Source organism: Myotis daubentonii, chromosome 8 (genome assembly GCF_963259705.1).
Source record: "Myotis daubentonii chromosome 8, mMyoDau2.1, whole genome shotgun sequence".
NCBI lineage: Eukaryota > Metazoa > Chordata > Mammalia > Chiroptera > Vespertilionidae > Myotis > Myotis daubentonii.
The window spans coordinates 7,219,539-7,239,300 of NC_081847.1; the positions used below are offsets into that span (position 1 = coordinate 7,219,539).

The 19,762-nt window shown below is 58.3% G+C and overlaps 1 protein-coding gene across 4 annotated transcripts; it reads left to right on the forward strand.

Annotated features, from left to right (window-relative positions):
- Positions 1-4,249: 4,249 nt before the first annotated feature.
- ZBP1 (Z-DNA binding protein 1) lies at positions 4,250-16,243 on the forward strand. 4 transcript variants are annotated; one of them, XM_059705211.1, is made up of 8 exons: positions 4,250-4,405; positions 5,093-5,301; positions 8,043-8,264; positions 9,517-9,696; positions 10,880-11,032; positions 12,040-12,231; positions 13,415-13,633; positions 14,657-16,243. In XM_059705211.1, the coding sequence occupies exons 2-8, from the start codon at positions 5,268-5,270 to the stop codon at positions 14,800-14,802; spliced, it is 1,146 nt and encodes a 381-aa protein (XP_059561194.1). In that variant the 5' UTR covers positions 4,250-4,405; positions 5,093-5,267; the 3' UTR covers positions 14,803-16,243. The 4 variants fall into 4 exon arrangements, with proteins under 4 accessions (XP_059561194.1, XP_059561196.1, XP_059561197.1 ...); XM_059705213.1 differs by having other exon boundaries at positions 10,936-11,032; XM_059705214.1 differs by having other exon boundaries at positions 10,966-11,032.
- The last annotated feature ends 3,519 nt before the right edge of the window (positions 16,244-19,762 follow it).

Here is a 19,762-nt window from a genome sequence, read left to right on the forward strand (position 1 = left end):
TTATAAAAAGCTTCACAATCAGATGCTTTGGGACAAATGATGGGTTTAAATGTGCAAATACATTTCTAAAACAAATGCCCAACTGTGTGTGCACATGTGTGTCTGTGTGCGTGTGCGTGTGCCTGTGCGTGTGTGTGTGTGTGTGCATGGGGGTCTCCTGCTGCGACCCTGTGCCCCTCCCCCACATTTCCTCCCACCTCCCCTCCACCACCTCCCCTCCCTCTGCTTTGTGCTCCCGCCTTGCCTTGACTGGTGGCCCTGCGGGCAGAGACTGGAATCATGGTGTTCAGCTTATTAAAAGGCTTTCATTGAGCTCAGAATAATTAAATTTGTCTTTAAAAGCATCTAACTTGATTGAGTGAACAAGTTTAAAACCGGATTGTTTTAGATCCATGGTGTTTGGCTCCTCCAGCCTGCTCTTCACAGGGGTGGCCAGCGGAGCCACCAAGCAGCGGAGCCATTTGGCTGGCGCTGTGGCTATCTGATCCAGATTCAAATCCGCCCCTCTGAAACTGCCACCAGCACTCACCCCGGGCCACAACCCCGGGGACTCCTCTCTCTTATGATGTGTCTCCCCATTTCCTTCATTTTCCCTTCTGGGCATGACAGCCTTAGCACCTCTGGCTTCCAGAAGCCTTTGAAAATGTTTGAGCTGAAAAATATAGGGGCGGGGGAAGCATCGCACATTCGGGATCCATACGTGTTTAACTAAAAGCCTAGAAAACCTAACATGTCAAGTTCACTAATTGTTCCATTTAATCATCATAAAAAAATTTCATTACACTTAATTGTTTGAAACAAATTTACAGGTGAAGTCACCCCACTTTGAGAGAATTCCCAAGACTCCTGGACACTCAGTGGAGGATTTGTGGCCAATTGTAATTAAATAAATTTCTTGTAGGCAAATAATTTTGGAAATGAAATTATTTTTAGAAATCATCTACACTAATAAAAGAGAAACATGCAAATTGGTGTCACTCTGCTACGCCCACCAGCCAATCAGGATGAGTATGCAAATCAACTCAACATATCCAGGCACAGAGCAAAGACTAAAGGCTCCAGCCAGACTGAAGACTGAAGACAACTGAAGACTGAAGAGGCTTGCCTTCTCCGCTGCGGCTGGAGCGAAGGCCTGGGTCCTAGGTGCTGGAGGAAAACTGGTGCCGGCAGCCAGGGGAAGGAAGGCCTATTGCATGAATCTCTTCATGCAACGGGCCTCTAGTTTGATTATAAAAATAAAAGTTAGATGTGAATTTATTCCAGTATATTTGTTGGCTTTCCGGAAAGAGTTGGTGGGAGAGGAAAGGGCCCGAGCAGCCCAGTGCTGGCCACACCCCTCTCCCTTGCCCACTTTCAGCCCCAGGACACCTTTCCAAATCCCCATCTCCCCTGGGGTGAAAATCCTCCAGTTCCCCTTCCTTTGCCCCTGGGAAAAATCTCGTTATACTACCACCGCTAATTCCCAGCCCTGCCCAGCTCCCTAACTCAGTACCACCTGCCTATCCACCCGCCTATCCACCACTGCTGAGAGTTGGGGATGGGAGGACCCGGGACTCAACCTGAACCACCTGTCAATCCCTGGACTGGGCAATGTGGCCTCTTCTGCAGCCAGGGTGGGAAGCGGAACCAGGAACCAGTGAGGGGGCCTTTCTCTGCTCCCCCTTCCCCAGGCAGGCCTCAAGGAGTGGCCTGGGATTAAGAAGGCACAGAAATCATTTGGTGAATGACCTGCTGAATAAATGGGACTGCTCTGTCACCTGAGAGGGGGACAGCTGCAGATCCTATAATGACATAACCAGCTCCTGTGTAATGAGCACATGCTATGTGCTCAGTGCTCCGCTAGCACCTTCAGGCCATGATCTCATTGAACAACAATCCCACAACTGAGGCTCAGGATGAGTGGTGGCTTGCTCCAGGCACAGAGCTAAAAGGTGGGGGTGCCAGGACCAGAACCCCAGGTTCGCCTGACTCTGGGGACATGGGTGACCGAGCTCTGTCTTGAAGGGCAGCGAGCGGAGCCTTCGACGCAGCAGCTTTGCTTGGTCTAGGTTTCTCCCCCTCCTCCTCTACCTCCTGGGGCCTTGTGCAATCCCCTCTGGCCACCTCCAGCTCTCTGATCTTTGCCCTTGACCAAAGACATGTCATTTCCCACATTGGGTGCCTTCTGACCCTCGACATGAATGCACAGGGGAAATGTGAAGATAACATCCAGGCTGCCTGGGAGAAAGGAGACTGGGTTTCAACAACACGATGTGCGGGAAACATATCTCTTCGAAAAGAGAGCGAGGGAGACATCTAAAGACTCGAGATCAGTAACGTGTCATCAGCATCTGGTTTGGGCAGAGAGTTCCTAACAGTTTCTAGAAAAACACAAGCCATAGAAAACGAGTCTTCTTTTCAGGGCAAAAGGAGGTTTGGGATCCAGCAGTTAGTGGTGCCATCTGGGATCTCCTGTGGCCTTTGAGGCCCTTCCTAGGTGGGTAAGGGGGAACTGGTGTCCCTGTCTCCCTTCCTCTCCCCTTTTGCCTTCCACCCTGGGCGGCAGGCTCTGAGAGTGTGGAAACTGCCCTTGAACTCAGACCTATCGATAAATAGGCCCCACAAATGGCCACACCTAAAGGCAAAGAGGAGGTACCTTCGCTCTTTCCACGGAGAACACCTGAGCCTCTCAATGGAAGGGATAGCTAGGTGTCCTCCAATATCTGTTGTCCCGTATTTTTAAGTACTAGAAGCCCCAATTTTAGCTGGGTGCATTGCAGCCCAGCATAAAAGCCATTTCCCCAGCCTCCCTTGCCGGGACATGAGCTGAACGGGATGTCAGTGGCCTGTGCGTGCAACTTGCAAGTGTTCTTCAGAGGGAGACACGTGCCCTTCTTCCCCTTCCTTCTTCCTGCTGGAGGGAATGCAGATGTGGTGGCTGGAGCGTAAGCAGCCATTCTAGAGCTCAAGGCCAATCTTGGAATGGAGGCCACAAATAGCAGAGCAACAAGATAGAAGGGGCCTGGGTCCTAACCTCATGATGTGCCACACCAAACCTGGACCGCCCACCTTTCAGACTGAGGAGAAAACAAGAAAGAAGGGTCTGGATGGCGTAAGCCACTGATATCTGGGTTAAAGACCATCTTTAAAGTCAAAATTACCTTGAAAATCTCTTAAACTGAGAAGAGAAATAAAAGATAATCCAAATCTTCAAAAGTGAGAATCCCGCTCACAGCAGGTTCATGGCTCCCATGAAGTCTAGACGTGCTGCGCAATGCTAGGGAAGTTGGAACCCACCCATGTTCAACTGTTTTTCTTTCTCTTTCTCTCTTGCCTTTTTTTTCTTTGGCCCAAAGTTATATGGTAGAGATGCACCCAGCACATTTTCTAACTTGTGAGAACCTACCGAGTATCACATAGACATGCTTCTTCTTCTTTATCATCTGTTTTACAGTTGAAGAAACTAAGGCTCAGAGCGGTCCTGACCCACAGCGAGAAGCAGGGCCTGCCCTGGAGAAGACGGCGAGACAGGACCCTTGTCCAGGCGGCACCTCCCAGGCGCCTGGCCTTTCCCAGTGGCTCCTGCCGCAGGGTCCGGGACCACTCAGAGAGCCAGGGCGGAGGCCACACGTGGCTTCGGGATGGGGCAGTGGGGACAGGAAGGGCCATCCAAACACTGCCCGGTGGCCAGCCGTTGCCACCGAAACACAAGTGGTCCTTCCAGAAGCCAACTGGACCCTCAGGAGGAAGCTCGCCCTTAGCCTGGCCTGCAAGCCCAGAGGCCAGGCACCTGGGTCAAGGCCTGGGCTTGCTGCTTGCACCCTGGGAGGCGCTAAGGAGCCAGAGGAGGAGAGGACGGGGGGGGGGGGGGGGGGGGGCAAAGCTGATGTCGGGCCAGATGGACTCGGGTTTCCCTGGGGAGATGATGGGTGGGAGGTCCCCCCTCAATCAGAGGGGCCAGGGGGAGGTGGGCCAGCGCCCGGGTTGGTGAGCGGGCGCCACCTGGTGGCCGGTCCCGGCACGGCGCCTCCCAGCATCCACCGGGGCTTACCCATAGCCCTTTCCACAATCTTCCTCCACACCCGCAACCACCCTGCCTTTAAGGTTAACCTCGTCAGTGCATATAGAGATTCGGGTTTCTTCGGATTTACATAAAAGGGAAACAAAAGCACGCTTGTGGTTTCCTGGTTTTATGGCGTAGTCTCGCTTTCCACCACTGCACCCTGCCAATGACATCGCCGGGGACGCTCGGCCCCGCCCCGGAGGTTGGAGCGCGTCCATCTGCTGTGGACTGGGCATCAGGCCTTCTGCTTGCTCTGCAAAGGCCGCCTCTGGGCGAGCCCGGGACCCGCTCCCTCGCTGCTGTCGCTGTTGTTCTGGACCCCGGCCCCGGCCCGGGCCCCGGCGTTTGCAGAACGGCTGCCCGGTGAGTGTGCCCCGAGGGAGCGGGGATGTCCCTAGCCCGCCCAGGCCTCTGAGCTGGGACCTGGGGCCCAGGGACTTCCTGGGCTGCGTTCTTGATCCTCGTGGCTGCCTCACACAGCGCCCTGCATTTCTGGGGGCCTCAGTTTCCCCTCTATTACCTGAAAGAGAGCAATGGCTCTGGACAGCTTGGGGATCACTCAGGAAAGTGATGGGGTGTTTCACCTGACACATTCGGGCACCCAGTGGTGCTCATGACTGACTGTGGACACAGAACGCTTAAATAACGTGCCCACGGTCACAGAGCCAGTGCATGTGGGGAGGGGCTGGGTTAGGGCCCAAGCATGTCTGTGGCCTTGAACAAGTGGCCTCACTGAGAGAAGAGGCCAGTGCTAGTCCCGACCCTGTAGGTGAGTAGAGGGCCCATGAGATTTGACAGCACACGGTAGGTGCTCATCAACGAGAGTTGTCATTTTGAAGTGCACGCGATCATGGGCACCCAGGGTCCTAGCCTCTGGGGGGGGGGGGGGCGGGGGGCGGGTGGACATCAGTGGGCACCTGGAAGTTACTCAGCTCTACCCTGCAGCATCTAGTCCACTGCCTCTTACTCATCGATTCTGCTTTCAATTTTGTTTCTTTCGAAAGCCACACACGGAAGTTTCGTTTTCTTTTTCTCCATAATGCTGATCAGTCCCGGCTTTCTAGGCCTGTTTCCGGGGTGTAAACAGCTGGTGCCTGCCCGTGAAGCCAGCCTCCCGTCACAGCTGCCAGAAGCCCCAGCCTCGGCCACACAGGGACACCAGCTCGACCAGCCCACCTTCTCAGGGCCCCCAAGTCTCCCCGGGCTCCTAGCCGCTGCTGTCAGCATGGCCCAGGCGTCTGCAGACATCGATGAGACAGGTACTAGTACTGCCTCCCAGGGGATGGTGGGGACCTGGGGGGACTGATTACAGCAATGGTAGCGACCATACCCAGGAGCAGAGGAGAGAGTGTGGGCTGGGCTGGGAGCTGGCTCTGCCCTAGGTGCCTGGCCACACGCCCCAGGCATTTCGCAATCACCTCAGTGGTGAGCGCTGCCACGTTCCCATTTCACACCTGAGACCACCAAGGCTCTGAGAGGCGAAAACCTCAGGGCATCCGGCTGATGCTGGGGGCTGAGCGCCGTCTTCAGACTCATTTTGAGAAGCAGCACAGGCCGCTTTGATAAGAGACACACATTCCCCCGCTGCCCTCTCCCTCTGAGGGCTTCACTCCTGAGGCCCCAGCAGAGGGGCCGGCACTGAGCAATCGCTGGGTTCTAGGGTGCCCATGAGGGCTGCAGGCTGTGGGCTGGGGGCTGGGGGCTGGGGGCTGGGAGCTGGGGGCTGGGGGCTGGGGGCTGGGGGCTGCGGGCTGCGGGCTGCGGGCTGCGGGCTGGAGGCTGCGGGCTGTGGGCTGGGGGTTGGCTGCGGGCTGTGGGCTGGGGGCTGGGGGATAGGGGCTGGGGGCTGGGGGATGGGGGGTGGGGGCTGCGGGCTGGGGGCTGGGGGGTGGGGGCTGCGGGCTGGGGGCTGGGGGATAGGGGCTGGGGGCTAGGGGCTGGGGGATGGGGGTGGGGGCTGGGGGCTGTGGGCTGCGGGCTAGGGGCTGGGGGCTAGGGGGTGGGGGCTGCGGGCTGGGGGCTGCGGGCTGCGGGCTGGGGGCTGGGGGTGGGGGTGGGGGCTGCGGGCTGGGGGCTGCGGGCTGGGGCTGGGGGCTGGGGGCTGGGGGTGGGGGTGGGGGCTGCAGGCTGGGGGCTGGGGGCTGGGGGTGGGGGTGGGGGCTGCGGGCTGGGGGCTGGGGGCTGGGGGCTGGGGGCTGGGGGTGGGGTGGGGGCTGGGGGCTGGGGGCTGGGGGCTGGGGGTGGGGTGGGGTGGGGGCTGCGGGCTGGGGGCTGGGGGCTGGGGGTGGTTGTGGGGGCTGCGGGCTGGGGGCTGGGGGCTGGGGGCTGCGGGCTGGGGGCTGGGGGCTGGGGATGGGGGTGGGGGTGGGGTTTTGGTCTCTAGTTGCTGTTTCTGTTCTCATTGGCTCGTTCCATCCTCGCCACAACCTTTGAAGGAGCAGCTGTTACCCCACTTCACAGGGAGAAACTGAGGCCCAGGGTCACCCAGCCAGGCGGTGGCAGAGCCGGGCTCACACCTGGGAAACCGGCCTGGGAGAACACAAAGGAGGCAAAGGGGGTGCAGGGAGGGGAGGGCAGGTGTGGCCTAGGCCCGTGGTCGGCAAACTGCGGCTCGCGAGCCACATGTGGCTCTTTGGCCCCTTGAGTGTGGCTCTTCCACAAAATACCACGTGCGGGCGCGCGTACAGTGTGATTGAAACTTTGTGGCCCATGCGCAGAAGTCAGTTTTCGGCCTGGGCGAGTCTATTTTGAAGAAGTGCTGTTGATATCTGGCTCTGTTGACTAATGAGTCTGCTGACCACTGGCCTAGGTGGATTGGCTCCCAGGGTCCTGACATGCTCCCCAAGGGACAGGCAGGTACCGGTCGAGGGGACAGGCAGGTACCAGCCGAGGCCACTCGGTAACCATGGCTACGTCTTCTCCGGTGGCTTCCCCTCCTTATCACGCGCCCCTTTTACCTCATCCATTTCACAGCCTCCCAGCTGCTGGGGACTCGCTCCCTTCACTTGCCTTTGCAGTCAGGGTGGAGGGGGCGGGCGGAGGCTGAGCAGGGGCCGGCTTTCCAAGAACAAAACTCTTTTTAGGACACGGCAGAGCCCGTGTGTGGTTGACTGGAGGAGGGTTTCTGGCGGCTGATGACTGCTTGGGTAGCAGTGGGTGAAGGAGTGGGCGCCCCCAGGTGCTCTGACTGCGCTTCACCTGCCGGCAGGTGACAAAGGCTGTGACAAAGGCGAGCTGCAGCCGGGCTGTAGCGCCCACCGGAGCCGGAGGGTCCTCCCCACCGAGGAGCCGGATAAACCAGGGCAGAGGACCCGCTAGGGCCGCCTCCCTGGAAGGGGACCTGGCTTCCCAAGAAGGCCCCGCGTCCATTTCCCTCGGGGTTCCTGGGGCCCAGGTTTCCTGCTGATGGGTGGCCTGCCGCCCACAGCACCCCCTGCATCCTGAACGCATACCCCCTTGGTTGGGGGGGTCCTGCCCGGAGGAGGTGGAAGCAGAGAAGAGGAGATGAGGGGACTCAAGGGAGCCGGGAGCAGTATTTCCAGGGCAAATCACACAGGCAGGGAGAGCGAGCCTGAGGAGGGCAGATTTTGAAGGGAGGAGGTGGCTGGGATCTGGGAACAGAGTGGCATGCCTCCCTCGGGCCACTGGCCCACTGCCCCTCCCCCCTCCCCTCTCCCCTGTCCTCCTGCCCCCCTACCCTCACTCTCCGCATCCTGCCACCTCCACTCCCCTCTGCTCTGAGGACACCTAAGAGCTAAGCATCCACCTGCCTTCTAGCCACTCTCAGCAAGTGGAGGACCCGTGAAAGGCCCGGACACCTCCTCTGGCCACCAGGCTGTCCAGTCAAGGTCATTTCTGAGCAGCCCATGAGCCTCTCACTGAACAGAAGAGTCATTGGTGGATGTCTGCTCGGGCTCTGCCCAGGCCCCTCCCCCGAGCCTCTAGCCCAGGCTCCAGCCTGGGCACTCAGCTCTCTCCCTGCCCCTCTCTCCTCTCCCAGACCTTGAGCAGAGGATCCTGCAGGTGTTGAAGGGCGCTGGCACCCCTGTGAAGGCTGCCCAGCTGGCAAAGGAATGCCAAGTGCCCAGGAAGGACATCAACCGTGTTCTCTACCGGATGAAAGATAAGTTGCAAGTGGATTGCGATGACTCTGCGAAATGGCGCTTGAGAGAGGGTGGGCCTGGAGAAATGGTTCCCGCAGAGCCGGCCCAGCCCAGCCATGGTAACCTGCCAACCTTGGGTGGGGGCGGTGTACCCAGCACCAGCAGTCCTGGCAACGGACAAGCCTGGGTTTGGGCCTGGGTTTGAATACAGGCTCTGCCCCTCGGGGGTGCATAATGTCCCCTCTTCGTGCCTTCACTTCCTCTTCTGGCCAATGGAGACGAGAGCAGGGCTGCTTTGCAGGGTTTCGAGAGGATTAGATGCAAAGGGTTCAGCCTAGTGCCAGCACATAGTAGGTGCTCAGCAAAGTACAATAATAACAGAAAGTAATGATGACAATGATGATGATGATAGAACAAAGTTAACATCACACTAGATCAGTGGTTCTCAACCTTCTGGCCCTTTAAACACAGTTCCTCATGTTGTGACCCAACCATAAAATTATTTTCGTTGCTACTTCATAACTGTAATGTTGCTACTGTTATGAATCGTCATGTAAATATCTGATACGCAGGATGGTCTTGGCGACCCCTGTGAAAGGGCCGTTTGACCGCCAAAGGGGTCGCGACCCACAGGTTGAGAACCGCTGCCCTAGACCCTCTTAGCCAGGTCTGTAGCCCACAGACCAAAAGAGCTGACATTGGTCAAGCGCTTACAACGGGCCAGGCCGCACCCAGGGTTCCCTGGATGCGAGGAGACGGCACTCAACCGCCTCTTCCCAGAGAAGTTAGGCAGCAGGGCAGCCGCACAGCTGGAAAGAGGCAGGGCAGGACCAGAGCTCGCCTGGTAGAGTCCCGTGCCCTCCCTGCTCCTGCACCCCTGGCCGTCTTCCTCTCTCCAGCAGACGGGACCCTGCAAGACACAGTTGCCGTTCCCAGAAACCTGGCTGTCAGCTGGGTGACCGCAGAGCACTGGCTTCCCTTCAGCTGCTGGGACAAGGGCCCGTTTCCTTCGCCACAGCACAGACTATGAGAGTTCAGGGCCGTGACCCTCCCACCCCACGGGAGGTTCCCACTAAGCGCCCGCAGGCCGCGCTCAGTCTCTGCGGTGGAAGAAGCTAACGGCCTGAGAATCGATCCCTCCGGTCGAGAGCTGACATCACTGTGCAGCCCGTGCGCCAGGCGCGCCCGGAGGCTCGGTGCCGTCCCCGGCCCCGGGACAGCCTCCGTGGGCACTGTGATCATGTGTGTCCGATGGACGAGGGAATGGGCTCAGAGGGGCTGCGGCTGCCCAGGGTCGCACAGCTAGTAAGCAGTGGAGCCGACTCAAAGTCCGGAGTCCTCCTTAACCACCCACCCTCCTGCCTCCCACAGAGCTGCAGGGACAGATCTTAAGGTTGCTGGAAGCCAGCGGGCCCCAGAGGGCCTTGAGCATCGCCCGGTCCCTGGGGATGAAGACGTCAAAGGATGTCAACCGATACCTGTATGCCATGCAGGAAAAGCACCTTCTGGACTTCGATAAGAATTCAAAAACATGGACAATTTATCAACCAGGTAGGCCCTTACATGCTCCCTGGGCAGGGCAGGGAGAGACACGCTCTGATGCCCAACCTGTGTTCCTTCTGGGCGCCCTGCTGAGCGCTCGGCCTGCTCCGCCTTCAGAACCTCCCAGAAGCTTGCACTTGTCCTGCTGACCAGTCACTGGAAGGGGCTCCAGGAGGGAGGAGCGTGACGGGGGAGCAACCAGGGAGGGCCTCCTGGAGGCAGGGCCTGAGGCTGTAGTTGCAGAAGGCAAGGGGCTGGGCGGGGCGGCCCGCTCCTGACTGTATTGGCCCGGGCGCAGGGCTCAGCCTGAGGTTGCTGACAGTCCGTAGGCACTTTGCCCAGCTTGGAGTTGGCATTGCTGAAGGAGACCGGGCTGGGCTCAGATAGCAGGGGGCGGAGTCCCAGGGCGGCTTATCCACCAGGTGCAGCAGTCGCAGGGCCTCGAGCCCACGGTCCTTTTACAGCCCCACAGAAATGTTCTCATTCCTCTTCAAATCAGAAGAAAACAGTGAACGTTATAATCATAATAACGACTTTCGCCTAGATTATATGTCTTTATCCCAATGCAGACATAACATATAATTTTAAAAAATATTTTTAATGGAGGAAGTGGGCCCACAAAGGCACAAGAGCCCAGGGCCCACGGAGGTGGGAATGTGGCCCGTGTGTGCAGTGGCAAAGCCCCGGGCAGGTGCCCAGCTGGCCCGCGTGGGCGGACACGCCTGCTCCAAGGGCCCTCAGCAGCCTGGGAGCGACGCCCTGCGACAACAGCCGGATTTTAGACACTGGTCACAAAGGCAAATTCTTAAAAATGCCTCGGGAGGCAAGCTAAGCTTCTCTGTGGACAGCCGCCAGCCTTGGTTGGGGGGCGCTCACGGTCAGCGTGTGGCTGCTGAAGGGAGAGGGGCAGAGGGCAGGTGAGCAGGAAGCTCCCCGATCCTCTCGGGGCAGCAGAGGACACCCAGGCAGGGTGACCTGCCGTGACAATGTCCAGGGGAGGGTCATCCGAGATGCCGGTGGCAGCATTTGTCAGACATGCCCGTTCCTGGCTAGGGGCTCCGGACTCAGCACCCCGGTGGGCACTGGGACTCTATGTCCAGGCTTGCCAGGAGACCTGGTGCTGCCAGCCGGCAGTTGGAGCCCCAGATCCGTCGGGGGATGCGGAGGGGTTGAGTGGCATGTTATTCCACAGGGACTCCCAGGGCCCCCCGCATCATTTACCAGCAAAGCCCTGTCATGATCTGTCAGAACGGACCCCACAGCCACATCTCCATCCAGAACTCCGAAGCCGTCCAGATTGGACACGGGAACACCATCGTGAAACTAACGGCCCCTGCGGAGAGCGGTGAGTCCCCTGGGAGACGCCGGGGAGGACCTGGGGCAGCTGCTCTGTCCGGGTGGGTCAGGGAACAGGGAGCAGCCAACCCTCCGAGGAGAAAGGGCGGCCTTCAGATCACCACGGTCCTCCGCACGGCCTCCTGAGCGCGAGGGCGTCTTTCCCATGCCTGGCTCGAACCTTCCTAATCCCTTTCATTCCACTACCGTTCGCCTCATTTCCCAGGGGACCGATCTCTTCCCACGAGAAGCAGTTCGGGCCGCTCCCCTCAGGAGGATGCCACAGGGGCCACTGCAGCATTCTGTTTATTCCGAGACACACTGTGTTCTCCACGTCGTCACACCTCTAGCACCGGAATGCATCTCGCCAGTGGCACCCTAGTCGTGAGGAAATACGGCCCTGCAGGCACTGTGGTGGGAGGGACAACAGTGAGAGCATCAGCCCTCACGTGGGAGCACTCCCTGCGACTTCTAGAGAACCCTTCCCCCTTCTGGGCCTCCGTTTCCCCGGCTGTGAAATGCAGAACTTCGTCTGAAAATCTAGATCAACGTTTGCCCAACGTCAATCCTCTGAGCCTCCCCCCGCCCCCCGATTCCAGCCAGGCCCATGTCTGACTGCTGACTCCATGTTAAAGGGTTTCCCTTTCATTCTGCTCAAATGTATGTTAGAGTAAATTTGTGCAGCATCACCTCGTGTGGGAGCCAGGAAGGTCACCATAAACAGAAGCGCTGAGAGAAGTGCCGGAGGCTCTGAGCCGGTCAGAGACGCGCTTACACCAGAAGGACCTCCCGCCGAGGGGCTGGCGCACTGAGGCGACGCAGGGGGAGGGTGGGCTCGCTGTTTGCGTTTCGAGTGCCCCGGTGACGCTCTGACTCCTGGGGACCCCGTGGTAACTGCTGGGCCCCCCTTTCCGATGGGGCCAGGAAGGGTCCGGAGGCCTGTCTCCTGTCCAGCCAGCACTTGGTGTGTGTGGCTGTTGGGAGGGTCAGAGGTCATGTTGCTGTGTTTCCTGCCAGGCTCCACGGCTCCCTGCTACCTCCTTCCACCACCAGCAGCGGGTCCCTTGGGTCAGGATCCCCCGGCTGGATCCTGGGGGCCACAGGACATCCGCATAGACAGTTCTGTGCTCAAATCCGTGCAGCTGGGACAAGGCAACAAGATGAACGTGCACAGCACCCCGGCCACGGGCCCTGGCCACAGCCCCCCAGGTAACGGGGGGTCATGCAGCCATCCGCCCATCCCACCCCACTTGGCTCCTCAATGGGTGGAACCTAAGCCAGTCTTTGCAGAGAGAGAGAGGCATGATGGGAAATTCCTTTCCACCCATCAGAGTGGAGCAGGTGGGGCTTTTAGAGCTAGTACTCAGGCTCCCAGCCCTACTACGCCCCTCAGGAACCCTCAGTGTTTTCATCTGTACAACGGGCGTGCAGCAGCAGAGGTCGGGGCAGCTGAAGGGGGGACAGAAGAGATGGCCGACAGGGATGGCATCTAGGAGGGTGGAGGGCAGGAGCCGCCGAAGGACCTGGTGCCCTACTACGCACTGTCGATGGTGACCAGAAGGCCTAGGCTGTACCCTCCCGGTCACTGGTAATCAGAGGCAGGCTGGGGAGAAAGCCAGCAGAGAGGCCTGAGAGGGAGGGGAAGCCAGGGAATGCAGGTTCCAGAACGGGGAGACCAATGAGGCCTGAGGGGCTCCATGGGGTCCAGCCACCAGGGTCAGCGGTGACCTGAGGGGACAGAGGAGTGTGGGGAGTGAGAGGAGGCGGCTGAGTGTGGGCAGTCTTTTCCGAAGTTTGGGTGGGACCGGCAGGAGCAGCACAGCACGGGCTGGGGGCCTCGAGAAGATGTTAACCAAAGCTGGAGATGTCGTTCTAGAGCAGCGGTTCTCAACCTGTGGGTCGCGACCCCTTTGAGGATCGAACGACCCTTTCACAGGGGTCGCCTAAGACCATCGGAAAACGCATATATAATTACATATTGTTTTTGTGATTAGTCACTATGCTTTAATTATGTTCAATCTGTAACAATGAAATTGGGGGTCACCACAACATGAGGAACTGTATTAAAGGGTCACGGCATCAGGAAGGTTGAGAACCGCTGTTCTAGAGCTTCTGGGCAGAGGGAGGAGGGGCAGGAGGCAGGGGAGAGGGTGGTTGAGTCCCAGGCACAGCATGGAGGACCAGGTCAGCTGGGCAGCAGGAGGAGGTGGGACCCACGCTGCCCCCTAGGGGCAGAGGACAGAGAACCTGCAGCCCAGACAGGCTGCAGAGGCGCCAGGGGAGGTGGGGGCCAGGGCGCCAGCGCAGGGAGGGCTGGAGAGCCAGGCTGGGGGTCCGGCTCTGGCCCAGCTGCTCACCGCCCCCCTCCCGTCTCTCTCGGGCTGACTGACAGTCTCTGCCGCCACTACTGGCCCAGAAGAAATCCGAATGCCCGCACCAGGACCTCACCCCGAGGGGGAGGGGGACGCGGCCCAGAGAGTCCCCATCAAGCCCTGCTTCTTGGAGGAGGACGCCATCGGCAACAGCAACAGCCTGAGTGTCTGCCGAGCAGGGGCAGGGGCAGGGCCAGAGGCCAGCCACGGGGACCCAGGGGAGCCGGCCGAGGACGCGGGTGAGCCTGGGACCTGGTGGGCCCCTGAAAGTTCTCTCTCTCTCTCTCTCTCTCTCTCTCTCTCTCTCTCTCTCATTCATTTCTTCACCAGTAGTGCCTCCCATTTCCCGGAGGCGGGGGGAGGGGGGCATAGAGGGTCAGAGTCAGGAGGCTGTTAGAGGTGCGGGTCAGATCTTTCTAGCCCGAGACCTAGCCCATCCCTGGGCGCTGAGCCTCTTTCTCCACCTGGGAAGGGAGGACCTACTCAGCCCCACGCCTGTGATGCTGCCCTCCTTGGAGCCTTCCAGAACACGGCCCCTCCCCTGTCCTCACCTGCCTGGCCTTAGCCACTCAGCCCCCTGGTTCTTCTCAAGAAGCAGTGGTGTAGCCGCCCTCGTCCATCTTCCCGAGAGGAGAGGCAGCGGCCATTCATGCACTCACGGGTCCTAGCCCTGTCTTCCGGGGCACAGCAACGAGCAAAACAGATGAACAATTCTGCTCACGGGGATCAGGGGCCAGGAGGAACAGGGACAACTCACAAAGCAAGCAAGCAAGCGTTTCCAAGAGCGACGGGCGCTGTGCAAAACAACCCCGACGGGGGCACACGGGGGCGGCGGCCTCGTGATGGGAGGGGCGGCCTGCGCCAGGCGGGACAGGCTCTGGGAGGAGGGGCACCTGAGCCAGCCACGCAAAGATCTGAGGGCAGCATTGCAGGTGAAGGCAACAGCCAGTGCAAAGGCCCTGGGGTGCGAACAAGGGGGACCTGCCCAGGGAGCAAGAGGGAGAGTCCTGATGGGGAGGGGGGCGGGGGGGGGGGGGATCCCTTCCCGCCAGGAAGCCCCGAGGAAAGGTCAGGACGTAGCTGGAGTGAGCTGGTCCCTGGAGGGGCAGGCCATGAGCTGCGCTTCAGAGTCTCCATGGATACAGGTCGGGACAGAGCAGGGGCTGGGGAAGCAGGGAGCTACTGTCATGGACCCCAGTGAACCAAACCGCCTGGTCACTGAGGCGAGGCAGCTCACGCGCTCTGGCGCCATCTCTTCCCAGCGCCCGGGTCCAGAGCTGCGGAGCCCAGAGGCAAGTTCCCAGATGGCGCTGGTCGTGCTGACCCCGACATGTCCACGTTCACCTCCCACCTGGAAGCCATGACTCTTCAAGACCGGGATTCAGAGGCCCCAGAGGACAGCCCCTGAGTGGACTGGCCCCAGCACAGGGTCCGGGGGGAGGTGGGGTTCCGAACCAAGAGCCGAAGGTGGACAAGGCCGGGAGGGAGCCAGCGGCGCCACGACCCCCGCACTGTACAGCTGTGTCCCATAAACGTCACTGCTGACCTTCTAGCCTCCTGCCCGTGGCCAGCATGAGTGAGCACGGGGGCTGGGTCAAGGCTGGGTCTGCAGTGCGACCCCCAGGACCCTCGGGTGCAGAGAGCAGTGGGCTGATGGGAGGGGTGCTCCGGCAGCCGCAGGGCCCAGGCCGCACTCCCCGCATCCTGCTGGACCACTTCGCATCGGGTCCCACTCTCTCCTCACTAAGTCCTGACCTTCTGGGGGCGGGGGGGGGGGGGGGGAGGAAACGAGCGGACCACGTGCGCCTGGGACTTGGGCGGGACACCGCGTTCTGAGCGAACCCAGCCACCTGCACACAGATTCCAGGCAGACGGGCAGGTCCTGGGTTCGCTAGGGCCGGGGCCTTTCCCACGGGCTGGTGTTGCCCGGCCTTCCGGGGACAAAGTTATCTTGGCCAGCATGGTGGCCTGGGCCCCAAATCACTCTCGCGCTAGCTATCCGGTTTGCGAACCTGCCGCCGGGTCCAGGGGAGGACATGGGCTTCGGCTCACTGCTCCTGGCTCTGGCTGCCCTCCGTGGTGAGCGGCACACCCACAGCTTGCTGCCACGTCGGCCCGAGGTCTGTGGTTAACCAGGTCCTTGTCAGCACGATCAGAAAGCATCTCAGAGCCCAGCCCCGGCCCCCACACCAGAGCTGCTCCGGCGAGACTTCTCTCCGTGTAATTAATTTGTCATAAACATGCTGACAAAGCGTGCGGCAGTTAATGGGGACTGGAGGTGAAGGGCAGCTCTGGTCTCGTCGGGAAGAAAATTAGCTAGCTACTGTCAGCAGCGGAGAGCGGCTAAGCCTGTCCATCCCCCACCCGCTGCCCCTGGCTCGCCCACCCTCCCTCACCCTTCAGGTGCACAGAACTTGCAGCCTCCGAAGTTGGACAGTGGGGGGGGGGGAAGGGGGGGCGCGGGTTACCCCATGAGTTAGAAGTGCTTTTCCAAAAGCACCACGGCCTGTTCCCAAAGGCAATTCTATTTTCTCACCCCAGCTTCCCTCCTCATCGCAGGTGGGCCCAGGAGGGCTTAGGCCAGAAATAGAGTCTGGGCGGTGATTCAAGAGCATCTGGGCTGCAAGCGACAGAAACTTAGCTCGCCTGGGCTTTTAAAAGGGAGCCTGGCCCTGGCCGGGTTGGCTCAGTGGATGGAGTGTCCGCCTGCAGACTGAAGGGTCCCAGGTTCAATTCCAGTCAAGAGCACATGCCTGGATTGTGGGCTCGATCCCAGTAGGGGGTGTGAAGGAGGCAGCCAATCAATGATTCTCTCTTGTCATTGATGTTTCTATCTCTCTCTCTCTCTCCCTCTCCCTTCCTCTCTGAAATCAATAAAAATATATTTTTAAAAATACATTTTTTTTAAAGGGAATCTATTCTCTCGTGCAATTGGGAAATCACGGGATACCTCAGTTCAGGAATGGCTGGGTCCAGGAGCTCAGGCATTACTGTTAGGCCCCTCTCTTTCCATCTCTCTGACTCTCTCTATGTGGCCACCAGTCACCCAAGGCTTATGATCTGACAACTTAGAAAGAGAATTCGTCAAGCCAAATACTGCTGGTAGAATGTCCCAGGGAAGATTCTGATTGGTTGAGCATGGGTCACATGCTGATCCTTGGACCAATCAGGGAGAATGGAGTACTCTGACTGATGTGATGGGGGAAGTGAGGTCATCCACGTGGACCTAGTCCTCAGAAAGGAGAAGGAAGGGTGCTGAGCTGGCAGAAATCAGGTATCCACTTCAGGAAGGGGGTGTGGGGGCTTCTTCCCAGGATTCCCTGAGCCTGGAAAGGCTTTCTTTATTGAAGGAAAGAGAAAGCACTTCACATGAGGGGCGGTCATGGAGTGGAGTCACTCCGTGGATTTGTGTGGATGCCCGTCATTTAACCCTCTCTGTGTGTCTGTTCCTACTTTGCACAACATCAAGAATGCCTCTTTCACAGAATTTTGGGGGGACAAGATGCAATCGGTGGGCATATGTGGCTTTAAATTGGGGAGTGCGCATGGTGGGCAGGTATGGGGTCTTTAGTGGCCTGTAAATTACAGAAAAAAAACCTACTCAGATTTTATTTTAAAAGATATTTCACAAGACATTTGAGATAAGCTTCCAACTTGAAGGTCAGACAAAAAGCAAACAAACCTAAGAGAGGAATTATGAGGAACTAGAGAAAATGCGGCCCTGGCCAGGCACTCGGTGGTTAGAGCATCATCCTGAGAGCCATGGTTGCAGGTCCATCCCAGGTCAGGCACAGGCACATACAGGAAGCAGCCAATGAATGCATGAACAAGTGGAGCAACAAATCAGTGCCTCTCTTTCTCTCTCTCTCTCTCTCTCTTCCTCCCCCTCCGCCCCCTTTCCTCTCTCTCTAAAATCAATTTAAAAAATGGAAAAAACAAAAACGCAGTGAACAGAAGAAAACACCAAAGCTCCGTCATTAACATCCTCCAAAGAAGAAAGTATATCACAACCAGGAAACAAAAATGGTTTGCTTAAAAAAAAAAAAAAAGGAAGTTTAGGAAAATGAAGAGAAACTCCTTGACATTATAAGTATGAAAGCTGAAATTTAAAAAGAAAAAGCAATAGAAGGATTAGAAGACAGCAAGAAAATTTGCCCCAGATAAGTAGATAAATATTTGTTTATAAAATGGACAATAACAAAGGTGAGACATTTACAGGATTAACTGAATAAGCCCTATTGCTCCTAAGTGGAGAATATGGGTAAAGTAGGAGGCATGAATGATCAAACACAACGAGTCCCCAAATGATAGACTGAATTTTTAAGTGGAAAAACCCTCCTGATACTTGGCACAGTGACTACAAGCCTCAACCGAGGGACCTGCTCTAATGAAATTTTGGAAAACGAGGGATAAAGAGAAGATGCTAAAAGCCTTTGAGGATTAAACAAAACAGGATCACATGCCAAAAAGTATGTTGCATTTCAAATGACAGGCTGGCTCTGTAGCAACCTGGGGCGGGGGGGGGGGGGGGGCCTTCAGGGTTCTCGGGGAGAACGCCTTCGCCCTTCGCCCGGCTGTGCTGTCCCCTGAGGGATTCTCTTTGGGAGAAAGGGTCTGTGAGTGAAATGGCTCGTAGACTTTCTTCCCACTCCGACCTCTCCCCTAAAGCCAGGGCGCCGGGAAGTCCATGGGGCAGACCCCAGCAGCGGGGGCGGGGGGCGGTGAGAAGTCTCGTGCTGAGCAGAAAATCCATAGAGCAGCCGGGCGTGCCTGGAGTAAGAGGCTGGGTGAACGTGGGGATGAAATTTCAAGTGGAAAAATGAAATTGAGATTTAAAAATATGTATTTATGAGTTTGTTAAGTGTTGATGGACATATTGCAGATCTGTCTGTTAGAAGTTTTACATTTAAGAAAACTGTGCGTGCACGCGCGCTCTTGTAAACAGACTTCGGGTAAGGCCTTGTCCAGCACCCCAACCAATGCGGCCAGCTGCCCCCCCCCCCCCCCCCCGCCCCGGTGTCTCAGTTTGCCCTCCCACAGACTCAGACACTACACGGCGATCTTCCAGCCCCAAGGAGTTCTGCTCTGGTGGCAACAAAGAGGCTGCCGTGGCTCCAGACTCACTGGGGACAAAAGTAGCTTCTAAACCAGCGGTTGCCAACCTTTCGGACCTCAGGGACCACCAGTGGTCCGCAGACCACCGGTTGGCCACCGCTGTTCCAAACCGTCCCAGGACTCATCATCTCCAGTTGGTCACGGTGATAAGGCATTTTCTGTAGCAAATCCAGGTCCACCCCTGATGTTGGGGGAGCGTAGCCTCCTAAAGACCCACTGAGCGCCCAGAATTTCCTGAGCGCCGTCATTGTCCTCTTCAGCAGAAGAGTGACTTAGGCCGGGGAGCGTGAGTGACTGTGACCAAGACGATAAGGGACGCCCAGGCCTGGGGCTGAGCCTTCCGGATTCTGAACCAGATTTTCCCAACCCTGATCATAAACCCACCACCCAGAGGCACACGCCCACCTCCCATCTGACGGGGGAAACTAGAGAGCCACCAGCTCACCAGAGAAGAGGGCGGGCAGGCCCAGCATTTTGTATTCTGTGAAAACCCTCCTCCTGCAAGAAGGGGGTCCCGGGAACTTAGGGTTCCCTCGGCAAATAAATCAGCCCTGGGTGATCCTCAAGCAGCCCATTGCCCAGAGAGGTAAACTGAGGCTCAGGGAGGGCAGGCAATTGCCCGAGGGGCAAAGACAGGGTTGGAACCCCAGCTACTGGGCTTCTAGGCCAGGGGCCTTTTTTTTTCTTTAAAATGTTTTTATTGGTTTCAGAGAGGAAGGGAGAGGGAGAGAGAGATAGAAACATCAATGATGAGAATCGTTGATTGGCTGCCTCCTGCACGACCCCCTCTTACCCCCCACTGGGGATGGAGCCCACAGCCCAGGCATGTGCCCTTGACCGGAATCTAATCTGGGACCCTTCAGTCCACAGGCCGACACTCCATCCACTGAGCCAAACCAGCGAGGGCTAGGCCAGGGCTCTTAACCATGTTGCTGAAGAAGCTGTTAGGGACTCAAAGCCAGCCTGGCTCTCGCCACCTGGCCCCACTTGTTGTGACTTGCTCATTCATGGCCTTCCCCACCCCCACCCAGGAACCTCTGGCTTGGCCACCGTCAGCTGAGTCTCCACCGGATGCTGGAGACGCAGTCCAGCCACTGGTGGGAGGCGTGGGCGCGGCGAGGAGGGCCTGGAGTGGCGGCCTGAGGCTCTGGAGGTGGCCCCGGTTCTGCCCTCCCTGTCAGTGCGCCCAGCCCCAGCGCCCACCCGGCGGCTCTGAGCCTCCCCCTGCCGTGGCCGGGAGGCGACCAAGCACA

Coding starts and splice junctions, on each gene's coding strand:
- ZBP1 (XM_059705211.1), top strand. CDS start 5,268: ATGGCCCAGGCGTCTGCAGACATCGATGAGACAG. Junction 5,302..8,042: donor TGCAGACATCGATGAGACAG/GTACTAGTACTG, acceptor CTCCTCTCCCAG/ACCTTGAGCAGAGGATCCTG. Junction 9,697..10,879: donor ATGGACAATTTATCAACCAG/GTAGGCCCTTAC, acceptor GTTATTCCACAG/GGACTCCCAGGGCCCCCCGC.